Genomic DNA, 23,558 nt, shown 5'->3' on the forward strand with positions numbered 1-23,558 from the left:
TCCCTATGTCATAGTGAAAATGGCAACATTTTCTTCTTGCTGGTACATAAATAATGATGTATCACACAGTCAATACTGTCTTAGATTTAATTAAATAAGTATAATTCATTCATTCAATGAACATTTATTAAGTACTGTTATCTCAGTCACTATCCTAGGTTTAGAGGATACAATGATGAACCAGAGAACTGAAGCTTACATTATCGTTCAGGAAGTAGGGCAATGAAAAATTAAATTCATAAATGTGTTAATTTTGGATAACAATACATGTTATAAAGACAATAAAACAAGCTAATATTGCTATGGAGAGCAATGGTAATAGTGGGTACTTTTACTTTAGAAAAGATCTTTGTGAGGTGGTAACATTTGGGCTGAAACCTGAAAGATAAGAAAGTGCCAAATATCTGATGATTTGGGGAAAGAGCATTCCAGGCAGAGGCAAGAGTAAAGGCAAGGATTCTGAAGTAGGAACAAATTTGCAATGTTGGTGGCAGTGGATTAAAACACAGTGAACCAGGGGTTAGAGACTTAGTAGAGACTAGGTCATTTAGGGCCTTGTATTATAGATCATTGTAAAAGAGTTTGGATTTTATTCTAAATACAATTGGTTTTATTTTTAATTAAATTTGAAATAGCTTTGCTCCATGCTTCTCTCTGGCTGATTCCCAGAGCTAAAATGTTATGGTGATTACTTTTAGTGCAGCAGCTTAGCATGTCCACATAATTCTTCCGTTAAGTGCAATGTTGACATTTTAAAGGGAAGCATCATAGGGATTACCTGGCGGCGCAGTGGTTAAGAATCCACCTCCCAATGCAGGAGACATGGGTTCGAGCCCTGGTCCGGGAAGATCCCACATGCCGCGGAGCAACTAAGCCCGTGCACCACCACTACTGAGCCTGTGCTCTAGAGCCCGTGTGCCTAGAGCCCATGCTCCGCGACAAGAGAAGCCACCGCAATGAGAAGCCTGCGTATCACAATGAAGAGTAGCCCCCCGCTCACCACAACTAGAGAAAAGCCTGCGTGCAACAACGAAGACTCAATGCAACCAAAAATAAATAAATAAATTTATTTTTTTTAAAAAGGGAAGCATTATATAAAGCTTCTGCCTTGGGCTTCCCTGGTGGCGCAGTGGTTAAGAATCTGCCTGCCAGTGCAGGGGACATGGGTGCCAGCCCTGGTCCGGGAAGATCCCACATGCCGTGGAGCAACTAAGCCCGTGTGCCATAACTACTGAGCCTGCGCTCTCATCCATCGCTGCTCAAGAAAACCTTATAAATGAGTAAGGGATGCTTACTTTTTTTTTTTAATTTATTTTATTTATTTTGGCTGCGTTGGGTCTTCGTTGCTGTGCGCGGGCTTTCTCTAGTTGCAGCAAGCGGGGGCTACTCTTCCTTGCGGTATGCAGGCTTCTCATTGCGGTGGCTTCTCTTGTGGAGCACGCGCTCTAGGCGCGTGGGCTTCAGTAGTTGTGGCTCGCGGGCTCTAGAGCGCAGGCTCAGCAGTTGTGGTGTACGGGCTTAGTTGCTCCGCGGCATGTGGGATCTTCCCGGCCGAGGGCTCATATCCGTGTCCCCTGCATTGGCAGGCGGATTCTTAACCACTGCACCACCAGGGAAGCCCAGGATGCTTGCTTTTGATTCTCAAATAGACTCCAGAGAAATGTGCTTATTGATAATGGTAGAGAAAAAAGAAACCCACAACTATAATCAATCTCATTGTCTATGTTTCTCGAAAGAAAAATTAGTATGATAAATAACCAAAAATATATGCAACTTTAAAATTCTGATTATTATTTCTTAATGGAGTAAATATCTTCCCCAAATCCATGATTACCCTGTTGTATAGGAAATGGTTTCCCAAGTGACTTCACAAGCTTCTGCTTTAATTAACTTCAGTTTAAAAAATAAACATAAAAATATAACTACATTTTGGGGTTTTTTTGACTTCAAAATTAATCTGAAAAAATATTATTGCCTTAAAATGTGATCTCCTAAGAATGAAACCTATGAGTGGTACTTGTAGAAAGCCTAAATCATTTAAACTAGTGATTTAAATCAATGATTTAAGACTAAATCATTTAAACTTGTGAATTACTCCATCTTTTACTTTAATGCATCGGAAGCTAAAATGTATGCTTCTGGATTGATACACATTTGCATTTTGTGTTAAGTGTAATTTGATACTAATTATGGACCAAGGAGGAATTTAAAGGCAATTGAGACATAGAATGAGGATGATAAAATAGTTACATTGTTTAAGAAGGTCTTTAGAAGCTATGTGTGATGGTAGAAATCGAGACTTTATTCTTATTAACAGGACTTGTATTTATAGAATTTAGTGAGGCTATTACTTTTTACATTTCCCATTGCTGTGATATTTGAGAATGTGTGCTCTTAGACCTAATTCTACTTTTAGCCCAGCTTCACATGACCTTATTTCTAGTGCAAGAGCCCAGGGCAGTTTCTCTGTAACACTAGATTAGAATATCCAAACGAGATCTATTGCTGGGGAGGAGAAATCTTAATTTAAGATTTGGACAGAGGAAACAAAACAGCTAGGTTGACATATTTACATTCTGTACTTCCCAACAGAACACTCCACTTTCTAACAAATTCTTACATTGTTGTTCAGTGCTATTCATTCAACAAGCTTTTGAGGGTTGTCTATGCCAGGCACTGTCAGGAAAGAGCAATGCAAAGATGAATGTCACAGGCCCTGTCCTAAAGAATCACTAGCTAGTATAAACTAATAATTACAATAAAGTGAGCTATGAAAGCGCTGAAAATGAAGCAAATATCTGTGCCTGGGAAAGCGTGGGAAGGCATCAAAAAGAAGAGGCAGCTTGGAGGTGGTATGGGATTAGACCAGTAGCAACAGAGGTGGAAAGAAAAATCTTTGAACATCAGAAGTAAGATACTACCTCCTCTTATAATTCAAGATGATTTGCTCAGAAATGAGCTGTGCACCTTTCCTTCATTGCAGTTATTTCAATGTGTATGTTCAGATTTTGGTTTTGTGATTATTGAATGATGCTAGACTGAAAGTTCCTTGAGGACAGAACCATGACTGTTTGTCTTTACTATAGTATACACCCCAGCGACGACGCATACAAGGTGCCGGACAAATAAGTGTTGAAGGGGAAAATAAAGTGGTGGGAGAGTTCTCAGGAGCGTGACTGGTCATTTTTTATCCAATATTGTCAAGTGAGAGAGCCACAGAATCTGTGAAAAAGCATTCCTCTCACCAGAGGGGACTGCTCTATCGTTTGGCAAGGTATATATAATTCATTGCACTTTTCTGGGGCCAGAATTAACCATTTTCCTCCTTCCCTCTTTCCCTGTGGGATGAGTCATCCATTTGCCCTGATTTCAACCTTTCGGTTACTGATTCACCCCTTTGATTACCTGATACACCATGCGGATCTTCTGTTAACTAAAAAGGTCAGTTGAAGGAGTTTGTTTTTTAATGATTATGCTACCTTGCTCACTCTTGTCTGTCTGTTGCAAGCAACATAGTTTGTGGGAAACAAAGTTCTCACGTATGGCATTCAAATTACCTTGCTAAAAACCTAACTCTATATTAAATAAAAGTCCAGTCTAATGTAGCGGACAAGGGAAAGAAGGCTTGCACTGTGAATAAAGAGGAACTGGGGTTTGGGGAACTTCCGGATTATCGCTGAGAAAAGAGAAATCCTTTACATGACATTCCTGATATGCCCTCCTAATTGTTCGCCTTCAAGGTTTATCCTGGTCTCGGGGCCTAAAACATAATCAGGTTTGCAAAGATCAGAGACGCCGAAAGTCACCCTCCACCCCGCCCCGTGCGTCCCAGTGGAGTCAGCAAACACCGAGATTGCTTCCTGCAGCTCACGGAGGAGGGGAACTAAGGGAACGTAGACACCACCTCGGTTGTGGTTAAGCGCAGCGCACTGGCCGGCGTCACTCAGCCCTCGTGCGCAGGCGTACTAAGGGTACGCTCCCCCCCCCTTCCTGTGCACGCGCTCGAAGCCCGCAACTCTCGCGAGAGAAGCGAGATTTATTCCTACGTACCGGGCCGTGCTGCTTATGGCGGCGCTGGAGAGGGGGCGCTGAGCTGTTGGGGTGAGTACGACCTCAGGGTCCAACTGGAGGTAGCAAGAAGCCACGTTAAGGGCGGATGAGAGGACCAAGACAAACGGGAGAGACTTCTGAGGCAGGGTGGGCACTCCTAGAGCTCCGGGTAGAGAAGATACCACCCTGAGTCCCTGCCCCGGGCTTTTCCACCCGGCTCCCGTTCAACTGTCTAGGCCTCACGTCAGGCTGCAGAGCAGAAGCGAAGAGTCTAGGCCAGGCGGTCACGCGTGGTGGTGGTGGTGGTGACTAAAGTGGGGGGAGGGAGCGAAAATGGAGGCTCCGACCGCAGCCAAGATGGAGGCAGGGGTGCGGGGCTCGGGCGCGGAGGCTGCTGGGAGTTGTAGTCTGGCTGCTTCCTCCTCTGCGGCTTGGTGGGGGGAACGAGAACTACAAGTCCCGGCGGGCGGGGCGAGGGGGTGGTGGCGCGGTCCTTTGTGTGAGACTGGAAGAGCTGGAGGCATAGGAGAGGGGCCTATTCTGACTCTGAACCCTGTGGTATCTTGGCCATCACCTGCTTGGGGATCTGACTACGAGTACCAGAGCGTAGTGCGGCAATGGCGCCTCCTTTGTGTATGGACTGAGACCCCGCTCCATCTAACTGCTTAGAGACACCTCCTTTCCTCGGCCACATCTGGCACGGTAGTGCGGCCGAATTGTCATCCTTACTTCCATTCACCTAGAGCTGTTTATCTTGGGTCTCAACACCCAACCTTCCCCTCTAGTCCTCCCCTTCGGCTTCTTGAGAAGGAGAACCAGCCCCTAAACTTAGGCACATGGCTCTCACCCTTCTAATCCTGGGGTTAGGGCGAACTCGGTGAGAACTCAGTGGAGTTCTCCTTACTCCCCCTCTGGTTCTTATGGTGTAAGAGCCCGGCCCATATTGTGCAATGAAAGGCATGGCTTCGTCATTCTATGTAGAATTAGTTTTTTAGAGCCCTGGTCGTAGACACTTTCGAGGTTCTTAACCATCCGATGTATCATAAGTAGGAAATCTTAGTGCTACGGTTCTTTTTGCTTTAAGGTTTTCCTTTAGAAACACCCAGTAGCTCCTCTCTTGCCTGACAAGTGAGGCAGGGAACCCTCTCTAAAAACAGCCTTCAATCCGCAAATACAAAAGCTGAACGTTGTTGTGTGAGGTAATTTCCTTGTTTTGCACCTAAAATGAGCGAAAGAATGTGGTCCTCTTAAACAGTTGGTAGACAGGGTGAAGGAGGAGGGAGGACGCCCAAAGGCACTTTGGTAGTTAAATCTTTAAATCCTTCCTGTGGGAGACTTAGCTTTTTATCAGGATGGTATGAACTGGCAGCTCTTGACCAGAGCTACCAATCTATAAAATGTAGGTACCAAATTATAACCCGCTGATATGTTATTCTATATCAAAACGCTGAGTAATTTTCGAGTTTCTAGAAGGGAAGCATTTTCAATACTACGTTGAGGGGCAGTATAATACTTTTGTGCCCTTTTGGTACTAACCAGTATTGGGTATTCTTGGTTTGGGTAAGGAAGGGGTTTATATACTTGAATAGGCATATGCCTGAGTCATAAAATCTTGATAAATTTTCAACCTTTTTTTTTTTTCCTTTTAGCCATAGGCCCGAAATAAAAGAGATGGTAGTGGTTTGAGTGATTTTGCAGCTGCTCTGGATGTTTACCATCGAGATGAGTATTTATAGCAGCTGAGTTGAAAAGTAAAGCATTTGAGGCACAGAAGATAGGTTTTCTTTTTTTGTAAATAAGTTCTGACTTGACAAGTATGACCTCTAGAGTATGGTTGAAAATTCTGGTAAATTCCTAGCAAATAAAAAATGAGAATGTGGAAGCTGACATGTAGTCCTGCTTTATCCTACCCCTGTTTTCCCTTCCCTCCATCTAAAGACACACAATGCAGGGCCATTACAACGTTTAAAAAAATATTTTCTTTTAAATTGTGGTAAAATATACATAATGGAATTTACCATTTTAACCTTTTTTTTTTTTTTTAAGTGTACAGTTCAGTAGCATTAAGTTCATTCACATTGTTGTGAGGACCAGTCTGTTGACAAGGTAGTTTAAACATGGAAATGCCATGTGGGCAGATTTTTAAGGAGTTGAATTTGAGGACTGCATTACAAAATAAAAATCTTGAGATCTTGTTAAATAAGTACAAGGCATTGGTTTGCTTTCTTAGTTTAGTCTTTTCAAAAATCAAAGGGGGACTACTTTGAGATTTTTGACCCAGACTGTCTTATGGAGAGCTGTAACTTGTAGGATTTTTCATGATAGAGAATTACAGCTAGAAGAATTATAACTATTTTTTAAGACTTAATAGCTGGAATGTCTTCAGTGGTGAAATTGCTGTGGTGGGGGTGACTTGTTTTCTTGAATCCCATCATTTCTTGCTGTTAAATGCTTTCTGCCAAATCAAGATTTTTAAAAATTCCTTTGTTTTGGTATTAGAATGTTTTCCGCTTGCATGTGTGAGTACCTAGTTAAAAAAATAATTCAAAACTTTTTTCTAGTTCATACATACTGCCAGGCCAGAGGAATTCTTAGATGTTTCTGTTTTGCTACATTTTTTATTAGGGGTATTAAACTGAATATTGTGTATTGAAAGATTATTTTTGGAGCATTATATGTCCTTTTAGGCTGAGGTATAATATTAATGTGTAGTTGAAAATAAATTGATCGGCAGTTTATTCACGTTGAACCTGTAGGCTATCCATTGGTTTGCAGCTGCAGCCAATATATAACCAGTTAGTTGTTTGCATTTCTGTTTCTCGGATGTAGTAAGTGCAGACTCCTGCTATGGGCAGGTTTGCTAGGTACTGCCTCCTTTTATCAGTGAAGGTCTTTGTTCAAGGGCCTTACATTTACTATTGCTTTATTGGGCATGCCAATGCCTTTTTCCCCTCATCAGTCTATATCTGCTCTGACCAGTGTGATAGCCATTAGCTGTGTGTGGCCATTGTGCACTTGAACTGTGCACAGTTCTGAATTGAAATGTGCTGTAATATAAAATAAGCATTGGATTTCCAGGGATGTTAAAAACATGTCAGTTACCTGTGGGAACTGATGACACTTGGATTTGGTTAAATAAGATACTTAATTAAAATTAGTTTCACCGTTCTTTCAAGTTCATATGGTTACTAGAAAATTTTAAATTACATATGTGGCTTGCACAATATTTCTGTTGGATGGTGCTGGTCTACACTATTCTTTGATTTTTGTGTCTGGAGCATTTCTTCAGCTTCTTTCCACACTGGCATTTGTCCTATTTCAAAGTATTAGTATATGTAAAAGAAGTTAAGTGATGGGTGGGTGTATAATTTTAAATATCTAGTAACAGCACAATTGTTATTACTAAAGTAAACGTATAGAAAAAGATGGTTGCAGCAATTTGATTTTCTTTTATTTCCGCTCAACGTGTTGATGACTTAAATTGTTTTAAGGTGGTTAATTATCTAAACTTTATCATTTTCCTTAGATCCCAAAGTAAAACTGAATTAAAACCTGTTAGGCACTTCAGTTATACAGGTTAGAGAAAAATGTGATATACTTAAACTTGTCTTGGGTTAATGCATCAAGAAATACCAACTGGGGAGTTGAGGCAAGAATGAGTGTTAGTCGTATAAATCAACAATAGAGAACCTTTTCAGTTCCGTGCTACCTATTTGGGTCTTTGCTCTTATTCTCAAAGAAAGTACTCTGAAGAAAGTGGGTTAGGTGGAGGGACTTTTATAGACTGGTTTAGCATTTCTTTAACATTCTTCCCAAGTGACTGCTGTACAGACTTTGAGTATAATTTGTCAAAATGATAAACTGGGTTATGTGATAACATTTTAGATGGATTAATGCCATATAAATGTATTAGTTCAACATGTATTAGTTTAGTGCCTACTGTGTGCCCGGCTTCAGCTAAGCCTTTACAATAAAGCAGCGAACTGGAGGAGACAGTAAATAACAGAACAGGTGATGATAGTTTTAAGGCAGGTGAAATAGGGCATGACTGTTTGGATTATCAGATCAAGTAAAGGAAAACTAACTTCTAAAACAGCATGACATAATTGATAATTAACTAATGGTGATAGTGTTCCCATACAGAGCAAAGGGAAAAGGAGTTGATTACTTAGTAATCAGGGAGACTCTCAGATCCACATTTAAATTGTTCCTTAGTTTTTTTTATTAGTACTCTGTATTTCATGTGACTTAAGCATCTAGCTTTGGGGGCGGGGGGGAGATTGTAGGGGGTACACTTATGTTCAGAGGATTAAAGCAAAAGAATTGGTCAGTACCACCCATGAATGTCAATAATCTTCGCATGAGTGGATAGCAAATTTATTAAAATGCCCAATGGGTATCTTTTAAAAGAAGAGGTTATTTCTTGATTGGATAATTAAGACTTTATACAGTTCACCAAAACAAAATTTTTTAAAGTTGGTGGACCTGTCTACCAACTTGAATTGTGTCTTTTGCTGTTACAGATTAACTATCTTTTGCTGTATTATTTTCTGCTGTGGTAAGTTTAGCAGTACCTGGTTAAGTGCTATCGGGGGCTGTGATAAAGAAATAAACTTGAGTTTGTCTCTCAGAAATTTGAAATATAATTGAAGGAACAAGATACATAAACATGTAAGTAAAGTGCAGAAATGATTTGGTACCAAAAAGCATGATGCCAGCAGTGGGAGTTACTGTAATAAATCTGTGCTGGAATGGTCAAGAAAGGCCTTTTTTGTCGCATTGAAGATGACAAAATGTATTCTTTGTGGAAAGACCCATATACACAAAGACTAGAATTCAGGAATCTCCCAAGAGTTGCGTTTAAGAATTAGGGAGGAAAATGCACCTATCTAGAAGAACTGGAGAGCAGAAGAAGGTAAAGATAGAACAGACACACCTTGAATGGTGGCGGTTAAACGCTGGCTGCAAGTCAGAAACACCTTGCGGGCAGGGTGGGAAAGAAAATATACCAATGCCTAGGACCTAACCCCAGTTAAATTAGAATCTCAGGGTGGGATCCATGCTCTAATTCCGCCCCCCAAGTCCCAGGTGGGTTGGATTTGCAGCCAGGATTAAGAACTTCCCATTTAGAGTGCTGGAAAAATCACTGAGGATTTTGGACAAGGTGATGAGATGAATGAGATCAAATTGGAATTTTAGATAAATCAGTCTGGTAGTGTTATGTGGCAGAATATGGAAAGGGTTGACACTGGAAGTTAGCAGATGTGTCAGACCCCTGGACTAAAAATATGTCATTTAGGGCAAAAGATGAATACACAAGGTATCTTGAAATATTGATAAGACTTGCAACATTGGTTGTGTAGGTGGAGAGGGAGGAATCAAAGATCATTACAGAAGTGGCCCTACGTCAGGCCAGTTAAATTACTCTTTGAGTGGGGACTGGGCATGTGTATGTCTTAAAGCTTCCCAAGTGATTTGAGAATCATTGCTCTAAGAAGTATCTAGTCTGGGTAATAGGAGAATGATCCAAATACAATTGAAAGATTTGACAAATGTAACACTTGATATTTGAAGTTACAGTATAAAGTCATGGAATGTTAGGTATACCCAATGGCCACAGATCAGCTGTTACTGACTTTTCATTTTGCATAGGAGAAACTGAAACTCAGGGAGATTAAATAACTTGTTTGTGACATTTTACTGGTAAGTATCAGTGTGATTAATATTGAGCTCTCCTACTTTGTTTCACCAGCTCTGACCTTTCACCTTATAGTCATTATTTCTGATGTTCTTAAAATATACTGTCCACCTCTCAGCATATCTAAAACCAAATCCACCTTTTCTTTTCCCCATATAAGTCATTTTAGTTAACATTTGAGGCACTACAAAATAATAATTTTTTACAGCTAATACAAAGCACAATTCTGTGATTTTATTCATACATATATTTCACTTCTCTTCTCTTCTCATCTTAATTGTTTCTCTTCTATAGACATTCCTCATCTGTTTATGGCAACAGCTCTAATGAGATGTCTGTTTCCTTCACTAAGTGATCCTTCATAGGATTTCAGGATTTCATACCCTTTCATCAAGAACTAAGGCTCTCTGTTTCCTGTTATATCAAGTTGAAACACTTCATAATCTGGCTTTACTGCATCTGTCACACCATATATCTCATTTCACTTTAACCCAGCCCTCTGTTCTAGCCAGGCTAGCCTATTGATTCCTCTGAAACAACCAGCCACACTTGTTGTGACAGTCTCATGCAATAAAGCTCCCTTGATGCCAGGCATAGAGAATCCTATACATGGTCTCTGCTCTCAAGGGACTTAGGATTTAGTTGTATACTCTGGCTTGGTTTATGTGATATTTTATGCCTAGAATACTCAGCTGTTTTCTTTTTCTCAAAAATCTGCCTGTTTCTCCAAATTAAGCTGAAATATTCTACCTCTTACTAAAAGCCTTCTCTGACCATGTTGCTTTGATGCACAGACGGTGATGCATAAACAGTAGTATTTCTAGAATAGTATGTGATGTAGTAGATACCCAGATATTAGTTGAGCAAATTAATTTTGGACATTTTGTCCTATATTCTAGTTTTTCCTCCATGTATAAATAACTCTTCTCAACAAGGGTGTAAACTCCCTGATGGCAGGAAATTCTTTTATGTTTTCACAGTACCTAACACAGTGCTAGGTAGCTACAAAACACTTATACTAAATAGAATATTATGTTATGTAACTTCGAATTTATTTTGGGGGAGGGGGTGTCAATAAGGACTGAATAATTTCGGGTTTTGAGTGTACGTACCAAAGGAGGTATCCATTAGCACTTGGGAGATTGCTCAAATGACATTGAGTGTGTGTGCTTCCAAGTTTTCTGCATTGCTTGATTCTAAGTTAACGAAATGAGTTTGTCCCTCTAGCTACCCTCTGTCCCTGATTCTTTTATGTAAGTTATACTTAATGTCTTCATTCTTATCTCTAGTATGAAGTGTAACAGAACAGACTTTACCACCTGAAACTGCTGCTTCAAGTTCAGATCAGGCAAGGAACAAACCTCGAAACAACCAACAAGACCAAAGAAGAGTACACTTAAGTTGAAGACACAACACTTGATCTGAAACAAGAAGTTTGTGCCTACTCAACAGCTTTGAAAGAGCACTTCCCAACGCTGCTAGTAGTCTTTGTTTTCTTCAGTGCTGTACTGTGAGATTGCCTGGTGCAGCAGCAGTTGTATTCTTTATTAGCTTGATAGGTCATTTTCTCTCGCACGTGCGCTCTCTCTCTCTTTCTTTTCTTTTTTTTTTTTTTTTTTTTTTTTAAACACTAGCAACTTTCATCCTTTGAAACGTGTGCTGAAAAAGAAGAATCAGCAAATACTACTGAAAGTGCAATATTTGATTATCACTGCGAGGTAGGTTTATCGTTTCCTATTGGCAAGAATCAGTTTATAATTCTGGATTTCCTAATTATTTGGTTAAATTTAAAATCTTAATCTGTTTGCTTCTAAAGGTATTGTGAAAACAATTTATATTCTCAACTATTAGTCTGAAAATATCAACACTAGATTATTTTATTTATTGTCTTTTGTTAGATGACAATATTTATGCCCAAAACTGGGATTTTCCACCCCATATTATATTTATTAATACATACAGATCTCTTGATTTATTGGTCTCTTAGAAAGAAAAACTCTCTCTGTACTATTTAGAAGTTAGGTTTCAGTTAGGAGTGCCCTTTGTAGTCTTTGAGGTAACCTTGGGTAAAGAAAGCCTGCAGAAAACGGACATTTGAAGGTGAGTTGTACTTTGTTAAGAGGGAGGAGAGTTTTTGGTAGAGGTATAGAGGTAACGGAATGAGCAGATTTGGGGAGATCTGAAAGCACGTGGTATATGTTGAGTAGTCTATGATGAACGGAGTAGAGAATACAGTTTTGTGGGGCAGAGAGAATAACTGGAAAGGGAGGCTTGCTGGAGGCAGGTTCTACAGGGCCCACTCTACTTGACTTTATTTCTCAGGAAAGTTGTCAGCTGTTTATAAGCAAGGGCTTAATGGATTTCGTATTTCAAACCTGAGATAGTTTATTGCTTCAGATTTTAAAGTTACATATTTATAAATGTATCTTTCAAAGACAAATGGTGCTACTTTCAAGGAATAGGCTGAGGATGGGAAGACCTGTTAGGAGTAATAGATAGAGTGTAAGGAAGATAAAAGCTAGGGTAAAGGCAGAGAAAGAGGTAGACACTAGGTTTTTTTTTTTTTAATTTTTTATTTATTTATTTATGGCTGTGTTGGGTCTTCGTTTCTGTGCGAGGGCTTTCCCCAGCTGTGGCAAGCGGGGGCCTCTCACTATCGCGGCCTCTCTTGCCACGGAGCACAGGCTCCAGACGCGCAGGCTCAGCAATTGTGGCCCACGGGCCCAGCCACTCCGCGGCATGTGGGATCCTCCCAGACCAGGGCTCGAACCCGTGTCCCCCGCATTGGCAGGCAGACTCTCAACCACTGCGCCACCAGGGAAGCCCACTAGGTGTTTTAATGGTAGAAGTAATAGGACTGGTGACTAGTTGAATGGGAAGTTGAGGCTGGAGGGAATTGATTTAGTCTATCCAGTTGTCCAAGTTAGAAATCTTTGTTCATAGGAATAGGGAAGTTCAGGTAGGGATTTGTGGAAATCTCTTGTTTATTAGATAGTAATCTGAAGTTGAGAAAATATTCTAGTATGGACTGTTAAACAGTGGTTGTTTGGGGGAGGTAAGATTGTGAAGGGCAATTGTTCCTTTTTAATCTTTAGTTTCTAGAGTTTCTAAAATCAGCAGAAATAAAGGCTTGAAATTCAGAAAGGAGTCGTCACTTTATAGGTAATAAAGGAAGAAGTGCCAAAGAAGAGAATGTTGAAAGAAATAGGTAGTCCAGGTAGGAATGCCAAGGAAGAGAATTTCAAGAACTGGGTGGTAATCCTTTTGTAAAACGCTTCATTGATCAAATGAGACGGGGAATGAAAACAGACCACTCCTAGGTGGTTGTCCTATAAAAGCTTCATCACCATTACAAGAAGCAGTGGGCCTTTATCTCCAGTTTATTTAAAGGTTGAGGACCTGGCTGTGGTAATGACCTTACTGTGGACCAGAATTATTCCTTAATTTAAAACTACCAGTAACACCAATTTATTTAAATTATCCATAAACAGACATTTAATTACTCAGTATGAAGGTTATTGTATTATTTGCTTTTTTTGTTTCTTCCTACCTCCTCATCTGATTTTTTAAAAAATAATTTTAGACTGGTACCAATTGTGCTGGGTTAGATAAAATAATGGGGATTGAAATTGTACAGCTCTATCGTTACTATTCAGAAGGGTAAAAGATTAGATGCTACAGCTTTCATTGCATTGACATGAATTGTAGAGATGGATTTAAAGTAGAAGTGCTTTTTGTTTAGCCTAATCTTTGTATTCTGAGTATTAGTTTACTACAGGAATATCCCCCCCCCCACCCCGCCCCGGGGGTGGGGGTGGAGGTAGGGGGAAGCAAATCTGTAAGGAAACAAGACAGGGTGACTAGGGGAGGGCTGTTGACAACCTGTCCTAGAAGATCCCAGTTTAGTCATCGAACTTCTCAGCAAGCCTAAGCTCAAAAGCCGCTCCCTGCTCCTCCTGGCATCAGCTGAGCCATTGGCATTATTGGCACTGGCCGCAGTGGCATCGCAGACCATTGTGAGAGAAAGCCATCATCTGCTACATGAACATTTTTAATGTGTAAATGCATGCATAGCTGTCAAAAGTTTAGTTATATAGATTAATTCACATATTTACAAACAGATAAATAACACTTGGGGGGTTATTGACAGTGAGACATGTTCTGATTGTACAGTTGTGAATTATTCCATTTAAAACGAGTGCAGCTAAGGAGACAGATTTGGTAATGCAGTAGAACCACAGATTTTGTTTTTATTTATTTTTTTACTTTAATTTTTATTGGAGCATAGTTGCTTTACAATGTTATGTTAGTTTCTTGCTGTACAGCAAAGTGAATCAGTCATACATATACATATATCCACCCTTTTTTAGATTTCCATCCCATTTAGGTCACCACAGAGCATTGAGTAGAGTTCCCTGTGCCATACAGTAGGTTCTCATTAGTTATTTATTTTATACATAGTAGTGTATATATGTCAGTCCCAGTCTTCCAATTCATCCCACCCCGCCCCTTCCCTCCTTGGTAACTATAAGTTTGTTCTCTACATCTGAGAACCACGGATTTTAAAAGAGCCTTTGTAAAAAACAGTAAAAGTAGTACATAATTAGGAATGAATAAAAATATTGAGTGGGATTGGCCTTAAAAAATATCAATGAATAAGGCTTATAAGAAGGTTGTCATGTAAAGATAGACATGGATTGTTTTGATGAGTATTTTGATCAAAGACGGTTTAAGGTGACAGGAAGGAAAGCAAAGCTAGGAACATTAAAAGAAAACTAAAGCCCCAGGTGAATGAGAAGATAACAGGGTAACTTGGCTAGGGGTGTGGAGACCTATGGTCAGGAACTATAAATATCTTGATTGATTTTCAAAGTCAGGTGTGTGAACTTTGGAGCCTGTTCTCCATCCCTAGCAAAAATCCAGGAGCAAACAAATAAAAAATAAGATGTTTCAATAAGGAGATTTGACAGAGTATCTCTTGATAACATAGTGGTCAGTATGGAATATAGATTGGATTATAAGCATTAAAAGGCTTTGACTAATGGACTGATTTTCAGAGAGGTCTCCATATGTGTGCTGCCAGATTCTATTGCTCTACTTTTTAAAAATATTTAGTAGTAAGTAGTTATGTGTGTGCTCTGTACTAAGCACCATTCCAGGCTTTTTGTATGAAGTAACTAACCCTGACCATCCCCACAACCCTGTGAGGTGGATATTAAGGAAGGACACAGAATGCTTAAAAAAGACAGATTACAAAGGCTAATAATTTAAAATTATCCCTATAAATTGGAACTCCAGGTTATCTAAGAAAAGAAATTTAAAAGCATTAGATTAGTTTTTTTCTTTAGTAACAAATGATCAGTTATACAAGTACTAAAAGGAGAAAATCTGATTTTACTAATTTATTAAGGAGTAATAGACTTTTGGTTTTTTTTTTTTTTTTAGTTATATAAAGTTACTCAAACTTTAGTCTACAGAATCAAGAAGCAATCACTCAGTGCTTTCTATATATTGGTCAGGGTACAGTAAGAATAGTAGTGAAATGTACTTCAGTGAATAATAATTTAGAACATACCCAGAAGACAGCAATTAGTCTGAAAAACAGTTGCATTCTGAAAACTGAAAGGAGCAAAGGAAGTTAAGGGGAAATATGTTTAGATTAAGAAAACAGTCATTTTCTAAAACTGTCATACAGTGAAATAGGTTGCGTTTTCTAAACTAATTCCTTTTCAGTGGGAGCCAAGCAGACTAGGTTAGGAAAAAGGGGGGGAAAACAACTCAGAGATGTTGCAAGAAGAAATTACGGAGCACAGAATTATGATTTTTTTTTCCCCGCATCCCAAGGGAATTTGGAAATCACGTAGGCCATCATTTTACATCCGCGGAAACAATCCCAGAGAAGTTTTAAAAAGTATGAGAAGCAAGACTAAAAGCCAGTCTTTTGATTCTAGTTCTGTGTTCTTTAGGGAACTTTAGTTAATTTCTTGAATTAGAAGTGAAGTTTAAATTTGACCTGTGATTCTTTCCAGTTCTCCTTTTTTAAAAAAAAAAAAAATTATTGTTAATGATTTTTTAAAAATTTTTTGGGCCGCGTTTGGGTCTTCTTTGCTGCGCATGAGCTTTCTCTAGTTACGGCGAGCGGCGAGCAGGGGCTACTCTTCGTTGCAGTGTGCGGGCTTCTCATTGCGATGGCTTCTCGTTGCGGAGCGCGGGCTTAGTTGCTCCGCGGCATGTGGGAATATTCTTGCACTAGAGATCGAACCCGTGTCCCCTGCATTGGCAGGCGGATTCTTAACCACTGCACCACCAGGGAAGTCCCGTTAATGACTTTCTGATTAAAAACAAATACATAGAAAAGAGTAGAAAGTCTAAACTTGGTGTTGGGGATATTCGTCTGCTGTGTTCATTACTATACATGTAGAACCTAGAACAGTGCTGATGCATTGTAGGCATTCGAGTTCTGGTTTAGCGTATAAAACAGTGGTTAAGAATGTGAGCCATGGAGTGGGTACTGAGTTCTGTTCCCATTTACCATTTTTAGCTCTGTGCACTTAAAACACCATCGAAGTGTTACATTGCCTGTGAGTATTGAAGTAGACTTTCCTGGTCCTTCCTTTTTAAAATACAGTTAAAATCATATTATAGAAATATTTTTGTCATTATATAAATTACTATGAAACTTTAGATTGTTTCTGGGAATTTGTTATTAAAACATTTTAATGAACACGTGTATTTGTGCGTAAAGCCTTGTCCACATTTCACATTTCCCCAGGATAGGTTTCCTGCAGTGGAATTATTAAGGAAAGCACCTCCACATTTTGGTACTTGTGGTTAAACTGTATTTCAGAAAGGTTGCACCAGTTTGCCACCTTGAAAATATATTAGCATGTTGTTCTTGACCTACTTTCTCAATTTTTTTAATCTTTTACCATCGATAGTTTGATAAATGAATAATTTGTTTTATCTAAATTTTTGCTTGCCAGAATTGAAGTTCATATGTTTTGTGTTTAATGAATGATCTTTTAAGATTTATTTGTTTTAATGTCTTTCCATAATTCAGCAAATGAGTGCTTACTATGTGCCAAGCACTGTCTAACACTAGGGATTTAGCTCTGAACAAAAAGCCCCTGCTCTCATAGAGTTTATATTCTGGTAGTTTAATTCTTATTGATTTGCTTAAATTCTTTAATGATACACTCATATATTTACATTTGTGTTTGTTCTCTTTAGGTTTGAGTATAAAAGCTTATACTTTTTATGTAATCAAATATTCTTTCCCTTGGCGTTTTTATCTATTGACTTTGAACCTAGGAAGTCCCCCCTTCCAAAAACTTTATAAATGCATACATTTTTATTTAATATTCGTTAAGGCATTTAACACAGTTCATGTAGAATATATTTTTTGTATGCTGTGAGATGAGCAACTAAATTGATTTTCCCCCATTTAAAAAAAAGCCAAGTAACATTTACATACTGGTCCACCACCACCCCCCTTTTTTTGATGTTGTCTTTATGTTAATTTTTATAAACAAGCATCTGTTGTTGAGCTGTCTACTTTTTCCATTCGATTTCTCTTTTTACGTAATTGTTTGGTGGTTTTGTTTGTTTTGTTTTTTAAGGAACATCCATTTTATTTAATGGTGCTTCTTTAAAGTTTTGATGGTGCTGGTTTTTAAAAAATTTAGCTGAACTATTAGGAATTCTTTTAAGGGTTAACATACTGTCTTATCTAAAGTTGCTTGAGTGATATATGGGTTTCCCTTTTTAAAAAAGTAGCCCTCAAATCAGATAAAGGCTAGAGAAAAATACTTAAGTCAGGAAAGGTGCTAGGAGAAAGGAGAGGTTCTGTTTCAATTCTGTTTTGTTTTTTTTTTTTTAGTTTTTTAATTCATTTTATTTATTTATTTATTTTGGCTGCATTGGGTCTTTGTTGCTGGGCTTTCTCTATTTGCGGCGAGCAGGGGGCCACTCTCCACTGCGGTGCGTGGGCCTCTCATTGCGGTGGCCTCTCTTGTTGTGGAGCACGGGCTCTAGGTGCACGGGCTTCAGTAGTTGCGGCACGTGGGCTCAGTAGTTGTGGCTCGCGGGCTCTAGAGCGCAGGCTCAGTGGTTGTGGCGCACGGGCCCAGCTGCTCCACGGCATGTGGGATCCTCCCGGACCAGGGCTCGAACCCGTGTCCCCTGCATTGGCAGGCGGACTCCCAACCACTGCGCCACCAGGGAAGCCCTCAATTCTGTTTTGATGTGCACATCTAAAGGTGAGATGAGATGAGCAATATAGCCTAAATTCCAGTACGCTTGTTGGGGAACAGTTTAGTCTTAGAAAGAAATAATAGCTCTAATCCCTTCTCATTCTGGTTCATTTTCCCTTAGGGTGAGAAGAACATGAGTCTTACCTCTTACCTTCAGCTAGGACTACTAGGACTGGAGACTTGAGAATGTGGTTTTTGCAGCTTCCTGGCCTGTGTATTACAGATCGTATCATTGCGTTCTTACTTGTATGGCGATAACTAGTCTAAATGTGAAAAAAGCACAGCTTGAAAGTCATGATCTAAGTCAGTGATGGTGGAATAGTGGTCTTCAAATTAATTTGATCATACTGTTTAACAAGAAGAGCATGTATGGTCAATATGTACGTGTATATATTTATAAATTGTGTGATTATATTCCTCCATTTGCATTGTGAAGCAGTGGTACAAATAGGACAAAGGTGAAATAAGCAATATTGTGAAAATAGTGTACCTGTTAACAGTGTAGAAACTTTTCAACCCCACTAGAAATATATATATCTGGATGCTTAGTTTATAAGTGTTTAATTTAAAAACTTTATGCTATCATGAATTAATATCTGAGGGACAGTATGCATTTTATGTTTTATTGATACTGGTATAAGTCTGTGTTATAGTCTTGATCTTAATGTTTTGTCAGACTTGTCAGATCTCATTAGATGGTCATTTGTTTCATAATGTGGAGGTACAAGAACTAATACTAGGATTAGAAGTGTTGGCTCCCAGTTCTCTGCCTTTGCTTGCTTTATTAACATTATCTTCTAAGATTCTTCTGTGGGAATCTTTTTCAACAGTTTGTCTATTTGTGAGGGCAGTTTAGTTAAACTAGATAGCTAAATATGTACAGTTAATTGGAGAGATGTAAACTTTAATATGCTGAAAGTAAATTAACGAGGGCTTCACTGTCAATCTCTTCTGAGGTTCTCCACTTTCCTCAGAATGCTTACGTAGTATATGACATGTGATATGACCTGACATATCAACTCAGCAAGGCCTCTTCTATAAATACATAATAATCATTTGTAAAAGCTAGTTGTTATCTCTGGCCAAATATATATATTCTAGTTCAGATATTTTCTTCCTACACCCCATTAGATTATCCTGTGTGTACCCTACTTGAGGGAGACAAGTGATTGAGAATATTGGATTCTGTGTAAAGTTGTGGGACATTGAGAAGAAGTTGGGCTCAGTTGTCTTGCTGTAGCAACCACCAGAGTCCATATGGCATTTTTAAAATTGTAAATGTTATGGATTAGGGGTTAAGTAAGTGCTTTAAAAAATACATTTCAGTTTGACCGTTTAATGTTAATGCTATAATTTATTTTGTTGATAGAAATCTGATTAAATGAATTATATTTTGCTAAAGTAACTTAATGATAAATGTAAAGATACACAGGTTGACTGTCAAATGTGCGTTAAATTGTTATTGATCATAGTTGTAAACATTGTGCTATGTTATCACAGCTGTGTGAGATGGAGAACGTTTTTACTGTGTCATCAGATCCTCATCCCCCTCCTACAGCCCCTCCTTCACTTTCTTTACCTTTATCTTCATCTTCTACCTCATCTGGGACTAAAAAACAAAAGAGGACCCCCACGTATCAGAGATCTGTAAGTCAGGGAAGTAGTCATCCCCGCTTTTTTCTTTGTGTTAAGAGCATGACTAAGAAGGGCCACTCAGTTTGATTGAAATACCCTGCAAACTCACTTTCTAACTTCCCTAAGTATGTCCTTCACCTTGAATCTTGAAAGGTAAGTTTAGTAGCTTAGGCCTTGCTACTCAAAGTGTGTCCAAAAATCAGAAGTATTAGTATCACCTTGGGAGCTTGTTAGAAGTGGAGAATCTCAAACCCCTGCCGCTGAATCAGATTTTGTATTTTAACCAGATCACTGGGTAACTTCAGTTTGAGAAGCCCTAGTTTCGAGTCAGTATTGTAGAGGTAGACCTTCTTGGTTCAACTCCTCTGTCATTTGACTTTGGCAGGTCATTTAATCTCAATGTCTGTTTCATCATTGGTTAAATGGGGACAATATTACTTCCTCATGGGCTTTTGTAAAAATTAAATGAGTTAGTATACATCCGACACAAAACAGTGTCTAGCATGAATGAATTAGAACTTAACCACCTACAGATGTGATGGCTTTGATTTGCATGATTTGGCTATCCCACCCAGTGTTTAACTACTTAAAACTTGGGTTTATCTTTCTAGAATTTCAGTCATCATTTTTTTCCTGATGAAAAATTTTTTTACTTGCCCAACGTCAAACTTAAATGAAAATGCTTATAAGTCAAATTTTCAATGAAAGGGTCTAAAACTGCGTGTAAAGATGTGGATATGTTGCTATAGTAAATCAATTATAGACCTAACCTTTCCAAGGGATTTTGTCCTATTTCATGCTTCACTTAAATAAAATGAAATATCCAATGTGATAGACAGTATCTGATGATTAAATAGGTCCCAGTGCATTGCATTTAAATAGCCCTTCTGTTCACTAAAGAAAGTTTTATTTTGCTTTATCTGACCATAGAAACAAATGACAGTATTTAGAGATTTCAGTGTCTGAAACAGGTGAAAAGATTTAATTATACCTGTGAAGTGATTGAAGATTTTTAGGATTGAAGAGCTTTTGTTGTCGGAGTTCTTAGAAAACTCTTGCTTTCTAACTCATTGTTTTGAGTCATCTTCCATTAAAGGACCTGAGCATGCATGCATTTTCTAGTTTGAAATAAGTATTGCATGGAAAGTTTCTTTTATTGTTTTAATCTCTACTAACTTAAATAATTGCCTTCAAGATGCATGGCTTACCAAATAGCATCAAGGTTTCTATTTACGTTTCAAAATAAGTATTAATAAATTTAATGAAATGTCCTGGTAGTTTGGGTTTCCATCTCTTGAATAGTAGTTACCTTTGTTCTGATATTGTTGTTTTAGTAATTTAGAGTTAATGTAAAGGCAACTTTTACTTATGTAGTTACTTTATCTTAATATTTAAACTCCACAAATTCTATTTGTTTGGTAAGTGAAAATTTTAGCATAAATTGAGGCAGTTCCCCCAAAATAATTTGAATTACTTCCTCTGAAATGTTTTATTAGCTAAATTAACATTTTAGTAATAAAAACACATAATCTTCCCTTTATTTGGTTTACCTTTATTTTCTTTGCCTTTTTATGTTAAAAATTCAGTGATTTGTTCATCAGACTTAGTAAGCTATGGAGGTAATATACAGATCTATATGTATTGAGTTCTTTCTCTTTTTAAAACAGATGAGCTTTGATCCAAATCTTCTCCACAACAATGGGCATAATGGGTACCCCAATGGTACTTCAGCAGCACTGCGTGAAACTGGGGTTATTGAAAAACTGCTAACCTCTTATGGATTTATTCAGTGTTCAGAACGTCAAGCTAGACTTTTCTTCCACTGTTCACAGTATAATGGCAACTTGCAGGACTTAAAAGTAGGAGGTAATCTGTTCGTTCTCCTTTTTATAAAACTAATCACAAATTTATCTTGCATATCAACTTACTCATGACAGTATTATGCTTTTGGCCTTTTAATTGTACCAATTACTGAAGTTTGTTTATATAAATTAGCAGAATCCTGATTTCTGTTGTGGTGGTAGTCTTTTTGAGGGATGAAAGAGTAATTGATTAAAAGATATCTTTGAATATTTTTTAAATAGACACTTGGTATATTTAATTGTTATTCCCCCAATAATGACTGTTTGGCTATATATTAGATTTTAAGCTAGTGAAAATATTAAACTTTATAATGTTAGTTTTAATTATTTTGCCACGTACTAGTTTGAGTAGTACCTGAAAGAAATAACTCTTACAATGTCACCACTTGGACCATGTGGGAATTCATTTTGGCTGACAACACAGAAATTACTTTCACATGTGAAAATGTGGCTTATTAAAGGACTGAAGTTACAAGGTCTCAGTGTGTGTTTTTTTTAAATATCTTTGAGAAAAAAGAAAAATAGTTACATGAATATTTGGCATACCAAATACTCTAAACTGTACGAGAGTGTTATTTTGGTTAATCCTCATTTTACAGATGAAGAAACTCAGGGTATAGAGGGATTTTGGGGGTGAGGGGGGAAGCTTGCCAAATCTCATCATTACATTGCGTCATTTGTAGTACGTGTAGGTGCCATGAAAACTAAGATATGGCTAGCTTAGTCTAAAGCAGTGGTTCTGAAACATTAGTGTGTATCAGAATTACCTATAAGGCTTGTTAAAACACAGATTGCTGTACGTGATGCCCAGAATTTGTTTTGGAGTAGGTCTGGAGTAGGGCCTGGGAATTTGCATTTCTGCTGCACTCCAGGTGATGCTGCTGTTGGTCCAGGGACCACACTTTAAGAATCACCAGTCTAAGGAAACTCAAATGCCTCATTAAGTTTAGCTTGAAAGTGAGATACCATTTTGCCAAAATTAGTCCAACAAACACAACACTCTCTTTGTTTTAGATGATGTTGAATTTGAAGTATCATCTGACCGGCGGACTGGGAAACCCATCGCTGTTAAACTGGTGAAGATAAAACAAGAAATCCTCCCTGAAGAACGAATTAATGGACAAGTTAGTGACTTAGATGCTTTATGTTTTCTTAGGGCCCTGCATTTGCATATCTTTCACATTAGAAAAGGAAGATTCTCCCCATCTCCTCAGTTTGCACGCAAGAGAGCTATAGTATATAAAAGTTACTATTTTAAAATTATATCAGAAGCACTGGCATTTCTTGACCTGAAATAAAAATTTGGTCAAGACTCAATTTGGGTTTTTATATATAACCCTAAGTCTGTACTTACAGTCAGCTTATGTACTGTAAGTTTGAAACTTGGCAGCATGACATCCTCTTGTGGATCATATTAAAATGTATCCCTTTGTATAGTATAGAGGATATTAAAATTCAGTTTATATTGCACAGTGCTGCTCCTGAAATGATTAGCAATGGAAATTTTTTTTTTTTTGACTGGTAGGTTGTGTGCGCTGTTCCTCACAACTTAGAGAGTAAATCTCCAGCTGCCCCGGGTCAGAGTCCAACAGGGAGTGTATGCTACGAACGTAATGGGGTAAACTTGTGTATTTTTCTTAAACCTTTGCCTGATCCACCATGTGATCTATAAGCGTACTTTAAAATTCAAAATAGAAAACGTAAGCTGCAGTTGATAAAAATCAGTTTAAAAGTTGGTTTTGAAGAGGCTTCGAGTGCAGCATTATCAAAAAATCTAAAAAGAAAAAAATCCATAGGACTTCCAAGTGTCTTAGCTTGCCCAAGTGTGACCTTAGTTAGAACATTAAGGTAAAATGCTTCTTTTACTCGCTTTTTTTGGGGGTTGTGGGAGGGGATCTTTTTTCTGGTTCCTTTTAAGCACTAACTCAGCTTTTTTGTTTGGAATGCCTTATATAAAAATTGTTTTTTTTGAAATGTAACTACAGCCTCTGGGCAAATGCTTCCACGTGTGTAAGCTTTTTGAAGTTGGATTGCTGCTCAGCTGTGGACTCGCAGAAGTCA

General features: G+C 38.3%; 1 protein-coding gene and 1 non-coding gene across 3 annotated transcripts in view; one reads left to right on the forward strand and one right to left on the reverse strand.

The window, feature by feature from the left end:
- Positions 1-4,002: 4,002 nt before the first annotated feature.
- Positions 4,003-23,558, forward strand: part of CSDE1 (cold shock domain containing E1) — a 36,146-nt gene continuing 16,590 nt past the window's right edge. Inside the window, exons 1-5 of one of the 2 annotated variants that reach the window (XM_061183649.1) lie at positions 4,003-4,101; positions 11,038-11,466; positions 21,303-21,501; positions 22,512-22,621; positions 23,023-23,115. In XM_061183649.1, coding sequence (XP_061039632.1) covers positions 21,303-21,501; positions 22,512-22,621; positions 23,023-23,115 — 402 coding nt within the window. In that variant the 5' untranslated portion in view covers positions 4,003-4,101; positions 11,038-11,466. The remainder of the gene's footprint in view (positions 4,102-11,037; positions 11,467-21,302; positions 21,502-22,511; positions 22,622-23,022; positions 23,116-23,558) is intronic. The other variant, XM_061183651.1, reaches the window with a different exon arrangement.
- On the reverse strand, positions 13,702-13,787 carry LOC133089280 (small nucleolar RNA SNORD35). The gene has a single exon (XR_009700654.1). It is a non-coding gene; the product is annotated as a small nucleolar RNA SNORD35 (small nucleolar RNA).

The sequence above is a fragment of the Eubalaena glacialis genome, chromosome 3 (assembly GCF_028564815.1).
Source record: "Eubalaena glacialis isolate mEubGla1 chromosome 3, mEubGla1.1.hap2.+ XY, whole genome shotgun sequence".
Taxonomy (NCBI): Eukaryota; Metazoa; Chordata; class Mammalia; order Artiodactyla; family Balaenidae; genus Eubalaena; species Eubalaena glacialis.